The sequence below is a fragment of the Maylandia zebra genome, linkage group LG3, assembly GCF_041146795.1.
Source record: "Maylandia zebra isolate NMK-2024a linkage group LG3, Mzebra_GT3a, whole genome shotgun sequence".
Lineage (NCBI taxonomy): Eukaryota > Metazoa > Chordata > Actinopteri > Cichliformes > Cichlidae > Maylandia > Maylandia zebra.
The window spans coordinates 36,465,065-36,485,615 of NC_135169.1; the positions used below are offsets into that span (position 1 = coordinate 36,465,065).

The 20,551-nt window shown below is 42.6% G+C and overlaps 1 protein-coding gene across 2 annotated transcripts in view; it reads right to left on the bottom strand.

Moving 5' to 3' along the window:
* arap2 (ArfGAP with RhoGAP domain, ankyrin repeat and PH domain 2) overlaps positions 1 to 20,551 on the bottom strand; it is a 175,820-nt gene that overhangs the window by 144,511 nt on the left and 10,758 nt on the right. For both annotated transcript variants that reach the window (XM_024806350.2, XM_076881779.1), the window contains exons 3-7: positions 19,378 to 19,454; positions 18,994 to 19,058; positions 17,133 to 17,498; positions 16,290 to 16,359; positions 7,339 to 7,459 (exon numbers count right to left, since the gene is read on the bottom strand). In XM_024806350.2, coding sequence (XP_024662118.2) covers positions 7,339 to 7,459; positions 16,290 to 16,359; positions 17,133 to 17,498; positions 18,994 to 19,058; positions 19,378 to 19,454 — 699 coding nt within the window. The remainder of the gene's footprint in view (positions 1 to 7,338; positions 7,460 to 16,289; positions 16,360 to 17,132; positions 17,499 to 18,993; positions 19,059 to 19,377; positions 19,455 to 20,551) is intronic.

Genomic DNA, 20,551 nt, shown 5'->3' on the forward strand with positions numbered 1-20,551 from the left:
AAACCAAGTCCCAATCCCCAAAGATTGGTTTACGAGTCACGTGGGACCGCCGAGGAAGATGGCCGCACACTAGAGGCGCTCCTAAAGTCTGTTGATTAATGTTCTGATTCTGGAAACATACACTCCAGCTGTAGTCGTAAATTGGACACCCTTTGTGGACTTCGAAGCTTTTCAAGAATTACCGTCTTTGGAAAATGGCCGGTAACAACAAAGCAAACTTTTTTAAGGGAGCTACCACGAGGAAGAAGCAAGCTAGCATTAGCCTCGCTCCGGAACCACCCGAAAGTGCATCTGCATCTGAGGCCGCCTCTCCAGTAGTTGAGGAAGGTATAGGGAGCGAGAGCAAAAAAGACATTTTTGAAGAAATTAAGAAAATGAACGCTACTCTTCAGGTCGTAGCAAAAGATGTCACCACTATTAAAGAGGCCACTAAAGAACTGAAAGATTCGGTGGAAGATATAAAAGTGAGGTTAGGGGAGGCGGAACAACGTATATCAGACATGGAAGATGCCAGCGTGCTTACCGAGGCAAAAGTGGACAAATTCCAGAAGAGGATGGAGGCGTTGTGGTCGCGAGTGGAGGACCTTGAAAACCGTAGCAGGAGGAATAATGTACGGATCATTGGACTCAAAGAAGGCGTGGAGACACCCGGGAACGTGGACAAATATGTGACGGAGATACTGGCCAAAGCATTTCAGCTTTCTGGAAGTGAATTTGAAATTGAACGTGCGCATCGTTCCCCTGTACCAATGCCGGAACCTAACGAGCCTCCCAGGGTGATACATGTCCGCTTTCTACGTTCATCTGCTAGGGAGAAAGTGCTTCGGGTGGCAAGAGAGAGGCGTGGAGTCGATTGGCAAGGTGCCAAGCTTTCCTTTTTTGAAGATGTTACAAGGGAGCTGGCGGAGAAGAGGAAGGCATTCAACCCGGTGAAGAGGCGTCTTCGGGAGCTACAAGTAAAGCATAGGCTGATGTATCCTGCAACGCTCGTTTTCACGTGGAACGGACAAAAGAAAGCATTCAAAGACGGAAAAGAGGCCGAGAAATTTCTGCAGGAGTCGACTTAGAGGAATGCGGGACATGATGTAACAGATCGGAGTAGTGTATGTGAATTTTAAAATAAGGTAACAAACAAACAATGGGCTCAATGGGGCTGCGGTGGTGGTGCTGCTGTCGGATGATTAGCGTGTCTCACGGACCACGAGCAGTTTGGGGTCTCAAGCTAAAGTTAGTTAGGCTTGGGTAGGAGAGGAGGGAGGGGGCGCTTAGCAACGTTGTTCTGAGTTGCTATGCAAAGAAGGGGGTTGGTTTTGTTCAGGTTTGTTTGGTTTTTTTTTGTTTTTTTAATGACGGCTAGTTTGATAAGACCAGATGGGTTTTGTAATATTGAGTGCATATGCATGTATTTGTGTTGTGTTGTAAAGCGCACAAGGTGTGCTTTACCCCATTTCTGTTAGAAAGTGATGAACAGGTATACTAAAATAATATCGTGGAACATAAACGGATGTGGGGACCCAATCAAGAGGAGGAAGGTTCTAACATACTTAAAATCTAAAAATGCAGATATAGCGTTTATTCAGGAATCCCACATTGCGGGGGAAGAAGAGGCAAAAAAGTTTAAACGAGACTGGGTGGGCTCCGTTTTTCATAGTTCATATTCGAGTAAACGGAATGGTGTGTTGATCCTTGTTAATAAGAAATTAAGCTTCGTGTTGCTGAAGAAGTATAATGATGACGAAGGACGCGTTATATGCTTGGAGGCCTTAATTGATGGGGTTCGAACAGTTTTGTGCAATATTTATGCACCTAATAAGGAGGAGCCAGATTTTTTTCACAAAATTAACAAGATAATAGGGGATCATGTGGGGCAGGTGATATTGGCTGGGGATTTCAACCAGGTGATGGATGGGATAATTGATAAGAGTAACCCCAGGGGTACGTCTACACCCAGGGACAGAGAGGCTGTTCATTTACTGGCAGAGGATCTTTGCTTAACGGACATTTGGAGGTTAGTTAATCCCAGTTCAAGGGAATACACATTTTACTCCAACTGTCATAAAACATATTCGAGGATAGATTTCGCCTTAATATCAAAGTCTCTGGTCGATTCAGTCGTAGACTGTGAGATTGGTGCCATTGCCATTAGTGATCATGCCACAGTAGAGTTGCAAATTGACTTGAACACAGATAGAACGAAGAGGGGTCGCTGGAGGCTTAACACGATGTTGTTGCAGAACAAAAGTTTTAGTGAGGAGTTAACAAAGGATCTCAAAATTTTTTTCGAAATCAATATGGGTTCCACAGACAAAGTAGCCACAGTCTGGGAAGCATCTAAAGCATATGTAAGAGGAAAGCTGATTGCATACGCATCAAAAGTTAAGAAAAGTGATCTAGAACGGGTAGAAACCTTGGATAAAGAAATACGGGAGTTGGAGAAGGACTTAGCGAGTCAATATTCAAATTATAAATATCAGACTATATGTAAATTAAAGTACCAGTTGAATGACATTTATAACAAAAAGGCAGAATATGCCTTATTTAGGCTCAAAACAAAATTTTATGAAGGTGGCGAAAAGAGTGGAAGACTATTGGCAAGACAACTGAAGCAGCAAGATAATTTGAATAATATATCTATGATTAAGAAGGACGGCCAAGTGATAACTTCATCGAAGGAAATAAATTCAATTTTCCAATCATTTTATCAAGATTTGTATACGTCTGCTGGTGCGCTTGATGAAGGGGAGGTGGAGACATTTTTTTCAGGTCTACAATTACCTACTCTCTCTGGGGAACAGAAAACGAGACTGGATGAGCCTATAACGGAAGAAGAGGTCAGGGCTGCGATCTTATTAATGAAGAATGGGAAATCGCCAGGCTTGGATGGCTTCCCGATTGAGTATTATAAGAAATATATCGATATTTTAGCCCCAGTCCTGCATAAAGTTTACCTTGAGGCATTGGAGATAGGTTCCTTGCCGAGTACGTTTAATGAAGCACTGATCTCCCTTATTCCTAAAAAGGATAGGGATCTGTCGGACCCAGCAAATTACCGGCCTGTAAGCCTTTTGGGCGTTGATTGCAAAATTTTGACGAAGGTTTTGGCCTCCCGCCTGGATCATATATTACCAGATATCATCAATGGTGACCAGGTTGGCTTTATTAAAAATAGGTCCTCCGGTGATAACATTAGAAGACTTCTTCATCTCATGCACAAAAGCGAATCTAACCTAACCCCAGTTGCGGCCTTCTCGCTGGATGCTGAGAAGGCCTTTGATCGGGTGGAATGGGGCTTCCTTATGACGACCCTCGCAAGGTTCGGGTTTGGGCCTGGGTTTTGTAATTGGGTCAAAACTGTATATGCAAGTCCAAGGGCAGCGGTTTTGACAAATGGGTTGGTGTCAGGGTTTTTTCATCTTACTCGCGGGACCCGACAGGGGTGCCCTTTGTCCCCGTTGCTTTTTACAATATTTCTGGAACCGCTGGCCTTGGCTATCCGAGCAAACAGGGGTGTCAGAGGTGTTCATGCAGGGGGTATGGAACACAAGTTGTTTCTATATGCTGATGACATCTTAGCAGTATTGACGGATCCCATGCAGTCTCTACCAGCACTACTCACGTGTGTTGAGTCATTTTCAGGGTTGTCAGGTTATAAGATAAACTGGGACAAGTCGGAGGGCATGCCATTGTCAGCATCATGTCATTCTGGATGCGTTACTCCATTCAATTTTAAGTACTCACCTTCAGGTATGAAGTATTTAGGAATATTATTAAAACCCGACTTGGAGGATATTATGCTTTCAAATGTGGAACCTCTCCTCCTAAAGATAAAAACAAATCTGGATAAATGGGGTAAATTGAATCTTACACTATGGGGTAAAATTAATGTGATTAAAATGATGGTGGTCCCACAGTTCAATTATGTTTCCATGATGTTACCTGTACGAATTCCTTTGCACATATTTAGTCAATTTGAGAAGTTATTCAAAGATTTTTTGTGGAATAACAAAAAGCCGAGAGTGAATATAAAGAAAATGTGGGCCTCTAAAGACATTGGGGGAATGGCCCTCCCAAATGTGAAGTTGTATAATTTAGCTTTTGGATTGTCAAGACTGGCCAAATACTGGACAGGATCGGGCTCTGAGCTGAGCTGGATGAAGATCGAACAGGAACTAGCGAGCCCTTTCACACCTTTGGATGTTTTCTCACAGGGCGCGGCAACTAATGGACAAGACTCTCATGATAACCCAGTGCTCAGGTATTCCAAAGCTGTCTGGGTAGAGGTGCACAAGTTGTGTGGAGCATCTCATCTAAGACAACCTTATGCCTCGCTATGGAACAATATTGCTGTACGGATTGGGCGGAAAACTGTGTTCTGGAAGGAATGGCTTGTCAAAGGCATACGCAGGATAAGTGATCTTTACTCAGGGGGAGTGTTTATGTCATTTGCTGAAATAACCCGAAAATACGGTTTGATAAGAGAAAATAATTTTTGGAAATATTTACAAATAAGGGATTGTGTTACCAAAGGAAAATTTGCTCAAAGCTCGAATATGGTGGTGGAGTTTTTAGAATTGTCCAGTACAGCACATAGGGCGGCTGTTTTCTACAAACTGTTTAACAATCCAAAAAAAGAGATATGTGAAAACTTGAGGATTATATGGCAGAGGGATCTGGGTTGTGCAATTTCTAAAGAAGACTGGCGCAGAATTTTGTCATTCTCTGATAAGTATATAAGGGAGGCCAGGGGTAAATTTACTCAGTATAAATTAATACACAGGTGGTACTTCACTCCATCCAAACTTTATAGAATGGGAATTAGTCCCAGTAATGTATGCTGGAAATGTAGTTCAGATCCAGGGACATTTATACATGCTATTTGGGAATGTGGGAAAGTTTATCCCTTTTGGCAAAAAGTGTTGGACAAAATAGGAAGGTGGATTGGTTTGATGATACCCCTGTCACCAAGACTGTGCTTATTAGGGGATCGGTCGGTGTTACCTGGGGTTTCAAAATATGACTTTGTGGTTATAAAGGTGGGGGTGATCGCAGCGGCTCGAGTTATTCTGAGTGTATGGAAGGAACCATCTCCTCCAGAATATAATAGGTGGAAAGAAACTATGCTGAAAATGGTGTCGTATGAAAAACTCTTGGCTAGGATTAATGATGATAGGGAGGGTTTTGACAAATCGTGGGGACGGGTTTTTGGCTGAGATGGTTGGAACTTATTTGGTCAGGGCAATTATCTTTAGTTATGTTGTACGCTTGCTGCACTGTTTGTTTGTGTAGGCACTCAGTAAGGGAATGACTTAAAGATTTGAGTTAACTGTCCTTTTTTTTTTTTGTTTTTATTTTTTTACGGGTGTACTGTTAGTTAACAGGTATTGAAAATGGACCCGAAGTATAAAGGTGGATTAACTATGGGATTGAAAGCTGTCTTTTCTTTTCTTTATTGTTTTTTTTTTTCCTTCCTGTTGTTGTTTTGTTGGTTGTTTTGTTTGTTTTTTCGTGTTGTGAAATGTTAAAAACAAATAAAGACTTCGATTACAAAAAAAAAAAAGATTGGTTTACGTCAGTGACAGAAAACATCAGCTGATTTCCTTCTAAAGTGGTGTTTACACGGAGACAGGAGACTCCACATCCAAGCAGTCACTCCTGCTATAGTTCTAGTAGCTGTATTGTAAAGTCTCCACAGTCGGGTACAAGCGATCACGAAACACTCGTCACCCTCTGATGATAACATTTCCATCACTTGAAGCACAACTGCAGCAGACTCGCTAACATGGAAACTTTAACACACTTATAAGCAATCAAATAGAAAATCTCAAAAAAGGTGCCAATAATAAAACTGCTTTTTTTTCCTCCAAGCCACCTTGCAACCCGCCGCAGGTCCTATATATATCAATATCTGTTGTCACAGATGGCACGCAACATCTTTTGCACTTAAAGTTCAGCTACAATGCTGACATTTTCCCTCTCTGTGGCCCAGTGATCACGAGTTGTAAACATGGCCCTAATCAGCCTACACATACTAACACTAAGTATAAATTTAGAGCAGAATCCTGTTTCCCCTTAAGTAATTTTGCTTCCTCATTGACCAGCTGTTCTGCTACAGTAAACTCGAGCGGCGCAGATATATTGGCCAATTTTACTATTTTTCTCAACATATGTGAATTAGCAAAAAGGCCAATAAATGAAAGTTTAGGAAGTTTAGAAATTAAGAATCCAAAGGAGAAAGTTCGTCCACCAGGGGCGCTCTGCAGCTTCCCAGTTGGCTACACGTGTTTGGAACACCAGAAACACGACAGCTAATCTGAGCAGACTCAGTTTAAATGAGTAAGTAAAGAACTCAATATAACAAATGTTACAGAAATCAATTTGTCTCCAGCAATATATGAATTTTAAATCACTAAATATTGATCTTGGTCTCCAAAATTATGCACTTGCAAGTTCCCAGTCAGAATTTTCAACTAGAACAAGTCAAGGCAGTCCCACCAATCCCGACTTCACAATCCAATCCAGTGCACACATGCACAACTGTCAAACGTGCAGTTTGTACAGCCACTGTTATGTATTTGTGACTTGCTAAATAAGATGTATCCAGAGCACTGACTGTGCTCTGTCCATGAAGAGGCAGCAGTGATGTTTTTAAGCACAAGAAACAAAAACCAAGCACTGTGCTGGTTTTCTAGTGACACATGAATGCCTCTACGTTGCTAAGGAGCAAAACAAACCCCATTTTTCCTTGCTTTTCCAATTTTACCACTGGAAAAAGCTCACCTCGGGAGTGGTGTCACTCCCAGTCCCAACATCCGACTTGCAAGGCAACTGGAACGCTGCGTTAATCTTCATGCTAGGCAAGGCTAAACGCCACATCGCTGTACCTAACTCACAGACATTAAATGGATCTTGATCCTTTCATATCTGTCTTCAAAGACTGAAAATAAATGTATACAACCGTTTCTTTACACAGGGGTGCTTTGCAAAAGGATTCACAGTCATACAAATGAGCCTAATAAAACTGAAAATGAGTATGAGGAGAAAGAAACTGCAGAGAGAGAGCGTGTTAGAGAAGGAAGAGAGAGAAAATAGAGGAAAAAGGAGGTGAGACAGAAGATTGTCACGGAGGCATTCAGATATTCAGATGGCGAGGTAGGAGAAGAAAGAGACAAACAGGAAGGGAGGGGGGAGAGGCGGGGAAACAGGGGCGAGCGAGGAAGGAAAAACAAGGCTAGACGGGGAATCAGCCGGTCAGAGTGACAAACAGAAAGAACGGCACGTGTGGCTCATAGCTGAATGCAAAACCACAGAACAAAGAGGAAAAGGAAGCACTTGTTGTACCTTCTCTCTCAGCTCGGAATATGAAGGTCCGCAGGGAGGTGACTACCTCAAACTTGTTGTCGCCCAGTCCTCGCACCTGCCTGATAGCGCTGGCCAGAATCATCCCTTTGGAGTACATCTCCTAAACAGAGGAGGACACACACACAGCGAATAAACACAAGCACACACGCCGCTTCACGCATGTTAATAATGTTATTCAACTGCTGCTTATTCCTATTATCTGCATCTGTAGGCCCACAGTTATTATTTTCTGGCGCATTGTTTGTATCAATAGACGTGAAATCCTGAGTCGTATTACTCTCTGTTAGGACCACATTCAATTTCAAACAGCACTAACAGACGTCCTCGTGAAACCACAGAAACATCTTATCAGTAGGCCGTCAGATTTATCTGCAGAAATGAAGCAACCCTGTTCCGTGTCCAGCAATAACTTTGATAAATCGCACAAACGCTCTCGGACAAGGAGCGCTGCTCCGAGAGCCGGAACGAATTTGCATTGACGCGACCTCCGACCTCGAATTGGATACTTGAAATGTGCAGAATTTCAAAAGCAGGAAACTATGTCCAAACGAAAAAAAGTGAACTGCGCTACATTAAAGAACGCCAGCGCACGTGGCGAGACGTCATCTGGAAGTTCATGAAACAAATCTACGAGCTGAAAACAAACTTTTAAATTTAAAAAGAGACGTGCACACGTGTACTGGGGATTCAGCACAGGAAGTGAGTAGGTAAAGCGGGACTTGGTTGTGTGCTTTGTTTCATTACCCCCCCTCCTCCCCAGCAGCTCTAGTGGAGGCATCCAAATAAGGAGGATGTTGCACTGGAGGCTTCGTGACCCTCTTTACAGTCTCCCTCGACAATGGCAATTACAGTACTGGGTCATCATGAATGGGAAACGAGATAGAATGGACAAAAAAGGAGAAAAAACCTCCAAAGTTAATATTATGACTACTGAAGAATCAAGGACAGACGGCATCACTATCAGTATTCAGAACCTGATGTGAGAATATAACACAGAAATGTCCAAGAACATCTCAGACTATAACGTTCCTGCAATAGAGGGAAGTGGGGGGAGGGGGGCAGCACATTATGCTTTTGTAGTGGCATGAAAAATGACATGGCTGTTAAAAAAAAGGGGGGGGGGGGCAGACACGAGAATGCATTATTCATGCTGATAATGTCATTATCATTGCAAAATAAGGAGGAAAAAAAACACAGAAACAACAAATGACTTCATATGACAGCTTTTTTCCTTTTCCCGTTTTCTTGACCTGAATTTTGATTCCTGTGTATAAACTGTAACAGTTTGTGTCTGTGCTTCACCGTGCTTCTATCCCACAGTCACATGCAGAGTGTGCCGAGTAAGCGAAGGAAGAAAGGATGGATGGATGGATGAAAGAGGGAAGAGGGTGTGGGGAAGACAAAATGAGAAATTAAAAAAAAAAAAAGGATGTGAACTTTTGACTCCCTCTTGTCATTATTAATTAAACCAGTGACCTTGCCATCCACAAAAACCTATTTCTAGAGACCACACAGCCAAAAATATACCAGCCGGCACAGTCAGTTAAGGAGAGTAGGGCTGAGTGGGAGGGATGGATGGATGGTGGGGAAAAAAAAAGAGATAAATTAGGTTTGGGTGAAAGGCCAAGGAGAGAAGTAAGGGAAAGAAAATGGTAAGAGCGTTGTGTGATACAATCAGAAAAAAGAGGTAAGGAGGGGAAGGGAAAAAAACAGAGGGGAAGGGATAAATCCATGATCAGAAAGAAAAAGAAACAGAGAAGAGGGAGGACAAAGACAGGAGAGGAGGCGCGTGGGAAAAAGAGAGACATCATGTAGAAATGAAGACGCCTAAGAGGGTCAAGAAGGGGTCCTTCTCATATTAAAGCAGGATGTTAACAATGGCAAGAAGTGGCTCAACCTAATTACCGACAGGCAGCCGTGTGCGTTCCTCTCCCCGGGAGTTTCACACCAATATCTCCCTCTTTCTCTCTCTAAATTTAGCCAGAAGTTAAAGGAAGGTGAGGAAAGGAGAAAGTAAGAGCGCGCGTGGATGAATTAGCTCGGCGGCTGCGCACGGATAATTATACCCCGGCATGGGTTAATTAATTGTTTTAATTCCAGTTTTGGGGTCACGCAGGAGAGACTTGTTTAATTGCGAGTTGTGCATCTGTAAATACTCTCCCAGCAGAGTCAGCGGAGACGTGCGATGTGACGGGAAGCGGCGGTCGGCGTTGAGATGACGCCATGCGCCGGAGCGGCAGCTGCCCGCCCGCATGCACGTGAAGGTTTTTGAGGCTGATCTCGAGAGGACTGGCTGCCAAGGAAGCAATGAGGCCTAACTATCACTCTTTCTCCAATAGCCGACACACCTGACTCACCTCCGTCTGCCAAAAGATCTCCTCCACACTCACCTCCCCTCCTCTATGACCTCTCCCCACTCCAACTTCAGCTGCTCATTCTTAGCCATACAAACCCTAGGGAAGGCCTCTCATTTGGTCCTCCATAGGGTTTGTCACCCCATGTCATTTTGCAGGGCGGTGTCGGTACTACCTCTCCTTTTTTGTGCGTGGAACTGCCTATCCTGCATGGATAACTCTCTGTTCTTTTCAAAAACAACCTGGTAAACTTCAGGAAACAATTAAGGCAGAGCAATGGAGCTAAAGCCTACAATAATAGAGGCGCCGTGTGGAGAGAAGAAAAAGAAAAAAGAAAAGAAAAAAAACAGGGAGGAGGGTTAAAAAAAAAAAAAGGAAAAGAAAAAGGATGGAGGAGGTTTTACCACCAGCATGGAGTTAAGGTTCTGGCATCTCAAACGCTCAGATTTTCAGTGGAGGCATGAGGACACCAACTGGCTGGAGGGAAAAATTGCACCTCCCGGGAAAAGCATCCACGATCAGCGAGCTGCCTGCAGTATTTAGAAGTCGATGGTGTCTGTGTTTTCTGTTTTTTAAACATGTAAAAACCAAATAATTTATGCCTAACTCTGAACAGTGAAGTTGTGAGATCATTCATGTCTCTCATATCTGTTGTCTGAGGATCAGACCAGAATAAAAGATTTAGACTTTAAAGTCCTAATGGAGTCGAATTATAATCCTCATTTTTAACCAAAGTCTGGTTCCCTTCCAAGTGTTAGTTTAGAGGTTACGCTGTTTTTCCCTCCCCTCCTTCTCTCCGGGACAGCAGAACTGACTGTGAATAGAAACAGCAAACACTAATACCACCGTCTCCCTACTGCTGACAGACAGAATCCGTTTAACGGTATTTATTTCAGGCTGTGTTTTTGTCCATTTGATGGATTTAAGTCGCTCGGCGTCCTCCATCACCCACCGCTGAGCAAAATATCAGGCTATTTATTTGTCAAATGCTTCCCTACGTTAGCGAGTGGCATCGGCTAATCACCAACTTTGTCTGACATGTGGTGCCGGGCAGGATGTGTACACTGGGGTTTGGATTTTTTTTTTCCTTAGAGCTCACTGCCTGCTGAGCTGAGACTAAAAAACAAAACTAGTGAGAAAAATGAATCAGAACGCTTATTTTGCAGATCATAAAATAAAAACATGAAGCTGACAGATGATTAAAAAAAAACTTGAAAGATCTGAGGAAATCTAGAAATTTAGGTAATAGATCGCTTTCACTATAAACATGTTAAAACATAAAAGCAATTAATGGGAGCAGCTAAAGGTATGTTAATAATTATTGAACTTGACTGCATTAGGGCACTTGATCAGGGTCCTGGGAGTCAAAATAAAAGCCATTTTAAGGATTTATACACACACACACACACACTCACAGTGAAAAAAGGAAACACTCAGCATCAGAGCAGGCATCTTAGGATGATACTGGAGATAGTAAGTAGAGAAGCTTTCAGGCTTGCAAGGGAGCTTTTCCACATCAGACTGACTAACACGCAGACAGACAGATAGACACACTGAAAGACTGATCCCCTGTCCTAAAACCTCATCTCCCCTTTGGCCTTCTATCCAGCTTCATCCCCCACCCCAGCCTCTCATCTCTTCATCCCTCGCAGCCATCCTCCTCCACTTCCTCCTCTCACTACCCCGAAGCAAGGCTTTGGACTGTCTTCATGCACGCACACACACACGACACCAATATAGGGACCCCGGAGACTACATCTCAGGCCCGCAGCTTTCTCCCAAGTCAATCCCACTGTTGACGAAATCAGGCGAAAGGCGTGATTGATCAGACAGATTGGATACAATGCTGCACAGAGAGAGAAGTGAGACTGCGAATCTCGCTACTCTCCCACGCCACCTCCGTTACCCCTATGATGACATCATCGTGGCCAGAGACCTTCAAGTTGCGACTGAGATTAAGTGCGATTAGTTCTGTCTGGTGCTGACAGATCCCAGGGGGGTTTTCAGCTACAAAAAAAAGAGATTTTTGGGTGTTGGAAAGTTTGGCAAAGAGAACAAGCATGGGAATGTTTTAGCGTGTAGGCATTTTTGTTTTTGTGTACGAATGCTAGAGACAGAACGTGATAAAGAAAGAAAAACATACTCATATCAGTATTGACTCGATCTAAGAGTCCAAACTGAAGCTCAGCGCAGACTGCAGAAGTCTGTTTTTTGCTTGTGTCTTTTAAGATATGACTCAAAAGGGCAAACCGTTTTCATTTAAACTAAAGAAAGAAGATTTGTCTGATGGTTTTATAAGCAACTTTGACTCACACAGTTACAAATGCAATAAAATAATATTTTTTGTTTCATTACCCAATGCTCCAGGTTTAAATCTTTTATAGACATTATCATTTGCTAAGGCTTCAGAGACACAGGCCTAAAGACTTATCAGCAAAAACTGTATAGTCTCCAACCAGTTAGCAAGGGGCTGCTTGTGATGGCTAGGTCAGATTGAACCTCCTTGCTTTGGTAATATTGTGAGTAGAATGTGAAAAAAATATGACAAACTGTAAGTGAGATTGTTTAAAGTAAAAGTTGTGTTCTACTGCTTCAGTCAACATTACTTTGAAAGTGAATTATCTCTGTGTCTAGTTTGTTTCACACTTCTCTGTTTCACTGTCACTTGGCTAGTGGTTAGTGTGTGTTTGCAAAGAAGGCTGGCTCCTCCACGTAACCGATGAGCAACTGCTGCAGCTGCAACGTTTTCCGCTTTGTGAGCAATTTCACCGAGCACCAAGCATTCATTCACCAACTCGTAGGGAAATACACATTATTTCCCCCCCAAACAACCGGTAGTTGCCAGAGTATTGTCAACTGGCATCTAGGCTTGCGTGACACAGGCCTGGAGACCAGTGAGATACTTGGTCAGTTAGCAGTGTAGCTTTGTAGCATTAGCTGCAATTAACCACCACAAAATACTAGTAGTATTCAAACACTTTTTACTGCTCATGAAGGACATGTTTAATTCATAATAGAAAGAATGTAATGTTTCAGCTTGTTTAATTAGCATAATCTCACATAATCTAGTCAATATTTGATTAGCACGGTAAACATGTTAGCACTGTTAGCATCACTAAGCTACTGACTATATTGCTGTATATTAAGTTTTACCTAATTAGACACAATTTCACTGACTAATATGAGCCTAAAAATTCAATGTAAACCAAGTCTAGCTTAACTTTATTTCTTGCTTTAACTTAATGTTTATAGGTTAATTTAGCCTGCAAATGATCTCTAACTGGTGCCTAGCATGCTTAAATCGCTTTCCTTTGAAAATAGTTCTCAAAATTGCTTATTTTTGTTCTTGTATTTACTCTTGCCTCAGATCTCTCTGACTGGCATAATCTTGTAATGAGTACAACTCCTCTGAGATGAGCTGTGAACCCCCACATCAGGAAGACAACAAAAAGGTTATGTAGCTTGAGGAGTACAGCATTTTTTTTTTGTAGTCACAAGAATACACGTCTCAGCACAGCGAGGGAAAGAAAGCCACCAACTCATAGTTCAGTTTCTGACATAAACCAGTGCTGAGAGACTTCCTTTTAATGTTCTTCTACCCCCGCGCTAACCCTCTGGAGGTGGCAGTGGGTGGTATGCTGGGTGGTGCAGCCTCAGCTGGCCGCACAAAGCAAGGATGACAGAGACATTGTACTCAACCTTTCCATTCACCCAAAACATGATGAAGTCCTCTACTGTCTCACAGGGGAGAGTCACACTGGCAGGACTTTAGAAGTCTTTTTATACTTTTAAAAGTCTAAACAACAATGCTCGCTCACACACACACACACACACACACACACACACACACACACACACACACACACACACACACACACACACACACACACATTAAAGCAAACTTTCATCTTTCCAGTGACTGTCATCCCTGCACCGACAGTGACACAGAGTATAAAGTGCTGACTCGTTGGCCTCCCTGCCGATTCCCGCCCTGCTGTTGATGGAGCGTGTCCTGATAAATAAAGCGACATATGCATTGGAATGGGAAAACGAGGGGAAAAAGAGAGAGAGAGGCAAAGGGAGCGAGAGAGCATGGAGAGCTATAATTAGTAAGTGATTAACGAGCAGGCATCAGACAGGTCCCACATCATTGATTGTGATGTTGTGCAATGCTGCTGCAGCGAAAACAAGTTGGCCCTAGGAGGAGGATATGGGGTCACTGCTCAAACACACATCCACACACACGCAGTAAATGTGCCTGTTCCTACTGCAAAACACATCCAGTGGTCATTAGTGAGAGCATAATGGCAAAGCACATTATGTCAGACTTGAAACTAAAAGACTTGCATAATAAAAAGTTTGACTGTGCTAAATTCCACATACTCTAACCATGTATCCAACAACTCCTTCTATACATGATTTAATGTTTGCCTTTCCCATCAGGCTCCACTATCAGTCAGCTCCCAGGTTCCCAAACTGATGTGTGTGTTTAATCATATCCAATGTACTGCAACAAAAAAAATTTCTGAATGCAGAAAATATTTAATCTCAATAACAGTTTCTTGACTGTGGTACAAGCGAGCATGTAGATTTTGCATAGAGATTTGGGAGGATGTTATACTTTGATAGCGAACAGTTTTAGCTTTATGTAGGAATACTTCCCTTTTTTAAGTTCACACTTAGTTCGGGAAATCACTTCTCAGATTAATAAACAGTTGGCTCAGAACTTCACACAGCACCGCTGTAGACAGACAGGCACACGGCCCCTCCCTCCACTAGAAGCTGAACACATGAACAGCAGTGGATATTCAGAAAACTAAACAACATTTTATGATGAATTTGGAAGTCACTAAAGCTCCCATTTTAACAACTTTAAAGCAGCTATCATAAATATTGATCTAGTAAACAAACACATTAATGTTAGCTGTTAAATTATTAGCTATTACTCAAAGCCAACATTAACTGTCAACTAAATTAGCATTAAAAGTTAGCAGCTATGGCTAATAATAAAACAATATTTTTGTGGAATTTGTCTTGATTTTTTTGTGTCATTTATTTCCCTTATGACATCAAAAACAGCACACTGAGTATCAGTATCGAGCTTAAAATTCTAGCATTGTTACAAAATTCAAGCTTATTTAAAGCATTGCAGATCAGCTCATTTCAATGCATTTCAACATCACCCAATACGCTTCTATGTGTATTTGAAACTTCAATACAGAGCATGACATTTAAGCTTCTCTACCTTGCTTACAGTTGCTGGATGTCTGAAAGCCGCTTTGCAACCCCTCGAATGAAAAAACTGATACTGTTTTTATGTTTTAAATACATTTGTTGTTTTCTCTTCTGATTTATCCTCTAGACCAGAGGTAGGCAATCAAGTTTCCCAAGGGGACACATGAGAAACTGGGACTGTTGTGGAGGGCCGCATCAATAAGCTTTGAAGGAGTTAAAATTAATATTGCGCATAACTAAGTTCAGCTCATTGATGCGGCACTCCACAACCCGTGCTTTAGACTTTTCAATATTGTATTGAGTGGCTGAGGACACATCAAGGTTACACACCCCAACACAAAGTAAGAAAGTTATATGTGGAATAATAAATGGGTTTCGGTTGATTAGATTCCAATTTGGAACTGACGTGATTTCAGTACTACTATAATTAAGCTTCTCTCAAATTCAAAATTGTTTTAACCATTACCATCTATAGCTCGGTCATATTTCCACATTTTGTTTAACTCTTTACTTAATCTAAATTCAGACATGTCTTACTTTGAAAATCTCTTTGTATTTCCTAAAAAAGGTAAGATGGAAATGGTTCTGACATAGATATGACACATCACTACCCATTGACAAGCCTGCTTACCTCACAGATGTAGCATAACGGCGACAATAAATACGGTCTTCAGTCTGCCAGTTCACAGAACTTGTATCATTTAGAAATTATTGGAGGTCGATGGAAAAATTGTTTGATTCACTGTTGCATTTTATCAAAACTATTAAATGATTCAGCATTCAGTCAATGTTTTAAGTGACTGAATGCTGAAGAAAACCAGTGCTTGCATGTATGTTGGCAGCCTCTGTAGTATCTTTTACAACTCTCACCCAACCCTGACGCAGTTCTCTCTTCGTCTGAAGATGAGTTAGGCAATACTAAGCGAAATTTAAGATGTAGGGAGAATAAAACGAAAGAGAGAGAGAGAGAGAGAGAAGAGAAAGGGACAGAGAAATGCTGAGGAAGGCTTTCCCTCTCCATCTTTCTTTCCCAGAGAACTGGTCAGGTGCCAACATCAATGTACTTTACTGTATGGCTGGGTGGGCACAGAGAGTGCTGGTCCATCATGCGTGGTGTAATGTCGCTCTGTCCTTGCCCCCATTCTTTACTCTGCCAAGCTAATAATGATGACAATGAGAGAACGAAGGGAACACTTAGGAACTTGGCTCAGCTGCTCGCAGCACAGAGGAATGAAGCAGACTTTGCCAGTGTGACAGTGGAGGATGTGTCAGCAGGACACAAGGAAGACAAAAGTTTGGCAAAGCAAGACGTTTAAGGCCGTATTTCCCCCCATTACCTACCTTGTCGTTGTTGTAGTAGGTCAAACTCTCACCATCAAATCTCACCCACCTCCTCTGAAAAACACATTTTCTGCACACAAAAAAAGAGAAGCAGAAATGTGTTTGATACACTCACAAAGTAATTAACCAAAAAAAGAAATCAAGCGAAATCCCCAAATCTCAGGACAGCGAGTCAGTGATCCGCTCTGTACAGGTACTCATATTTCATCAAGAGTGTCATTGTTTCATTAATGTCAAGAGTTGTTTCAACAGCTGTCAATTAGCATAATCAAAACAAATGGCCACTTCCAATTTGAATATTCAACAGCCCAAGGGCAGTTTGCCAAAGTTATGCTAATCAGGTGAGGAAGGAGAATATAAAAAGGAAGCAAATGACTGATAGCTGTGGCTTCAAGCAACAGTGGAACGTGCAGCACCGAGGGAGACACGGGGAAAAGAAAATGTAGTTTTTGACAGGAAAGCTGAACGAACTGAAATAAGACATATCGTGCATCTCAATGCTACGAAGTTATCTCCCATCTTCTTTTTTCTTTCCTTTCGATAGTGCCTTGCATTAAAGATAGATCTGCTTCTGTATCCAATACCATTTATCAGTTCTAAGCAATCATCCGAGATAGAAGACACACGGGGAAGCAGAGAGTGCAAAATTTATTAGAGAACAGTTTTCTGGCCATTTGAGATGCATGTTGGGATTCAGAGGTGTAAAAAAACAGTATATACACTAAACCTGCACTGATCTTAAGAGGATATAAATATCCTCCAGGCAGAGTGGAGCTGCAGAAAAATTGACCTTCATGCATGTAGAGCTACCTCTAAATACTAGTATGAAGCAGTGTAACCTACCCTTGAGGTGACAGCTTGTCCAGCCAACCCACTTTGAGCACCTGCCGTTTGGGGACTCCATAGAAGCATGCATATGGAGAAATATCAGGCAGTCCACTTTTCTCTGCAGCCCCCACAGAGTCTGCAGCTTGTGAGTAGAGGTCACAATTCACCATGATCAAGGATTTATTATTAGAGCCGGAGGCAGCTGGACCGACAGCAGCAGCGGGGTCAGGGGTCTTGGAAAAACTTTGGTCCACACATGCCTGCGGCAAAACGGCAGCACACTCGTCCACTGTGGAGTAGTCGTCCCCGTAAGGGTCTGGAATAGCTGGAGCTGGTGGAGACATTTTTTCTTTGGACTCTTTCTTCAGTGGTGTCTTTTTTCTGCACAGAGGACATCAATAGTTAGATGGCATTAGCAGTTAATCAGGAATTACCTTGTGTATGCATCACATGTTAAGAGAAAAATGCTGATTTGCTAAAAGGACCCAATTGTGCTTATTTCCAGGTTTCAGTTCAGTTCAGTTTTATTTATGGTCAAATCACAATGACACCTGCCTCAAGGTGCTTTATATTTTATGGTAAAGACTCTACAATAATACAAAGAAAAGTCCAACAATCAGATAACTGTCTGTGAGCAAGCACAGGCGACCGTGGGAAGGAAAAACTCTCCTTTAACATGATGAAACCTTCAGCAGAACCAGGCTTAGGAAGGGGCGGCCATCCGCGATGAATGGTTGCCTCTATTAGAGTAGCTTTTCATGATCTACAGCTTAAAATAATTTTGAATTATATTATTCTGAGGCCTTGGTGCAGCCATTGTTCAGCTACTTTTTGTTAAGCCTTCACTTTCTCCTGATTGGCTCATCTACTAAAACCAAGTTTGGAATAGAGGGTGGGCGGGGCTTCTTAATCTGAGAACAATGTGACTGACATGACATTTTTGGAATACCCTCATTTCATTGACATCAAAAATGTTGTTTTGAAGCAGATTTTGACAGGAATTACTAACTTGTTAATTATTTGCTTATGTCATTCAGCTAACTGATTCTTAAACTGTTTGAATCAGCATAAGAAACAGAAAAAACCATACAGCACAAAAGTAAGCTAGGCTAATTGCCTCCTGAAGTATTTATATTTATCTATGTAGACTGTACGAGTTCCTCGGTTCTGTCGTCACTAAAGAGACGGCTGCCTTCACTTACACACAATCAAGTAGTGAGCAGTTTCATGTGGGAACTGTTTCCTTTCTATTGAACCGACCGTGTCACTGGGCAGAGGGAAGCGTGCACTGAAGTGTGACAAGAGGCACGTGTTTCTAGCAGGAGTACTGGAATAATGGTGTTCTCCGGAACTGAGCTGCAAAGTTAGCTAGGCTGCATGCTTCGTTTGCTTGGTGAATGTAGCTTGGCTATAAAGAAAACGGTTCCTACATGAAATTGCTTTCTGTAAACACTGCTGCAGTAAAACCTGGGAGGGGCACTTTCACCAGCACAAGGCAAGTGCAATCTGGTTTCATTACATTCAGGAGAAGAGAGATCTCTGCAGCCAATACCTGCAAACTTAAGGCAGCCTAAATAGGATGGCAGCAAGAAGGAAAAGAAGAAGAAAGAAATTGATATTTCGGTGTTCTGCCTCTTTAAGAAGGCCCATTCTCACAAATCTGAGGAAGGACATATATATTAAATATTTCTAGTGTAGCTAATCACAATAGTTATTTTTTCTCATGCAAAGTGGCCACATACTGTTATCAGCACTTTACATGCCATTATACAACAAAATCTGCAGTGTATGAATCCCAGTCTTCATTCAAATATCTGGATTTCTTTGTGTGTATATCCAGAGTGGGCTGGAGCAGCATTACGTGAGCATACTATACCTCTGTTTCCTCCGTTTTATCTTGTCCTTTAAACCCTTGTGGGGCTCTTCTTTAGCACCTTGGTCCTAGAGAACACAGCAGAGATTAGCATCAGATGAAAAGGAGGTGTCCATCTTTCAGTCAGACACAGTTATTGTCTCGGTGCACTAAACTATGTTAACTTTAGCAGCGAGGTGACATTTCTATTAACCTCAGGGGGCAAGCTGAAACGAGCACATTTTACACTCTGTGTGTCTACAGTGACAGCATTAACACTGAGAGGGAAGTTGAGTGTGCGGACTGCAGCCGAAACACCGAAGATAGCGTCGAAGATCTGAGAAATGTCTGTTCCTCTTTGGCGAGCTGCTACTCACTGTCCAGTAGTGGGAGTGTACGCTGTCTTACCGGAGCACTTTTGGGGGTGTTGAACAGGAATATTTCACCGTAGGGAGCAATAGGCGTCAGGGTTCTTTGAAGTGGAGCTAAAAAGGACACAGAGACAACACGATGGTGGTTTGTCACGGCACTGACACTTGCAAAACACAGTGTGAAAGCCTAAACGTGGTGCTTGAAAGTAGAAAGCTTAACTGGATTGTTCCAGTTCAATTTTTAATCACTCAGATGTTATAGTGTCCTTTGATTAGACTAACTCACTGATCTGAGCAAACGTGTCAACGATTGATCCGTGCAAGCAAATACACCAATTAAATTTCGCTTCAGCATGCCTGTGTTTCTGCCTCGGCCCTCATCCCAACACACAAAATGAAAGTGCGGTCCTCGCTGCCAAGACATTTCTCTGTCTGGGCTCCTGCAGGGACCGTGGTCGGTGGAAGCAAAGATGAAGAAGAAGAGCGTAGAGACTCCGGCCAGACGCTATTAGTCTGGAGACCCCGGGCCACCCTGCGTGGGCTGCTGCCTGTCACTGTGAAAAATGACGCCGCCCTCTCCTGAGGATTGTGAGGGCCAGAAGACGCCACCACAGGGCTGGACACACACAGACACGGGTGGAGGAGCAGATATGCGCGCTGACAGTGGCGTACAAAGATTGAAACACCCTCGGACATGTAAAGACGCCTCGAGACAAACACAGACATTAAAAGGATCTACAGCCATATACGTAGACACTCGCACTCCTACGGACATGAATGTACTACTTTTGAAATCCTTACAGACACACACTTCCAAACAATGCAGCCCATTACCGAAGTACACAGAGGGCACGGTAAGCTTTATGAAGAGGTCAATTTACTTGATGACAGAATCCACTCCAACAAAGTCGCCTTCTCCACAGAGAGGCTTGGTGCGCAGATAGCGACCATCAATCATCATCCATCAGCCGACCTTCAGGCCACTCATGGGTCTCTCAGAGGGCCGTCAGATGCCGCTGTATTCAATTCCTGTCTGATTCCCTCTACTCTTCCCTCGCTGGATCGGTTGCCAGCTTCTGCATTTGTTTCTCTGCTTCTTTATCTGCTCATGAGCAGACTGTCAAGTCGCAATCTGGGAAACGATTTAGATGCAACCAACAGCTTGGTGTTAGCGTGGAGATTATTTTGTTTCTCCTGTCTTTACGTTGGGG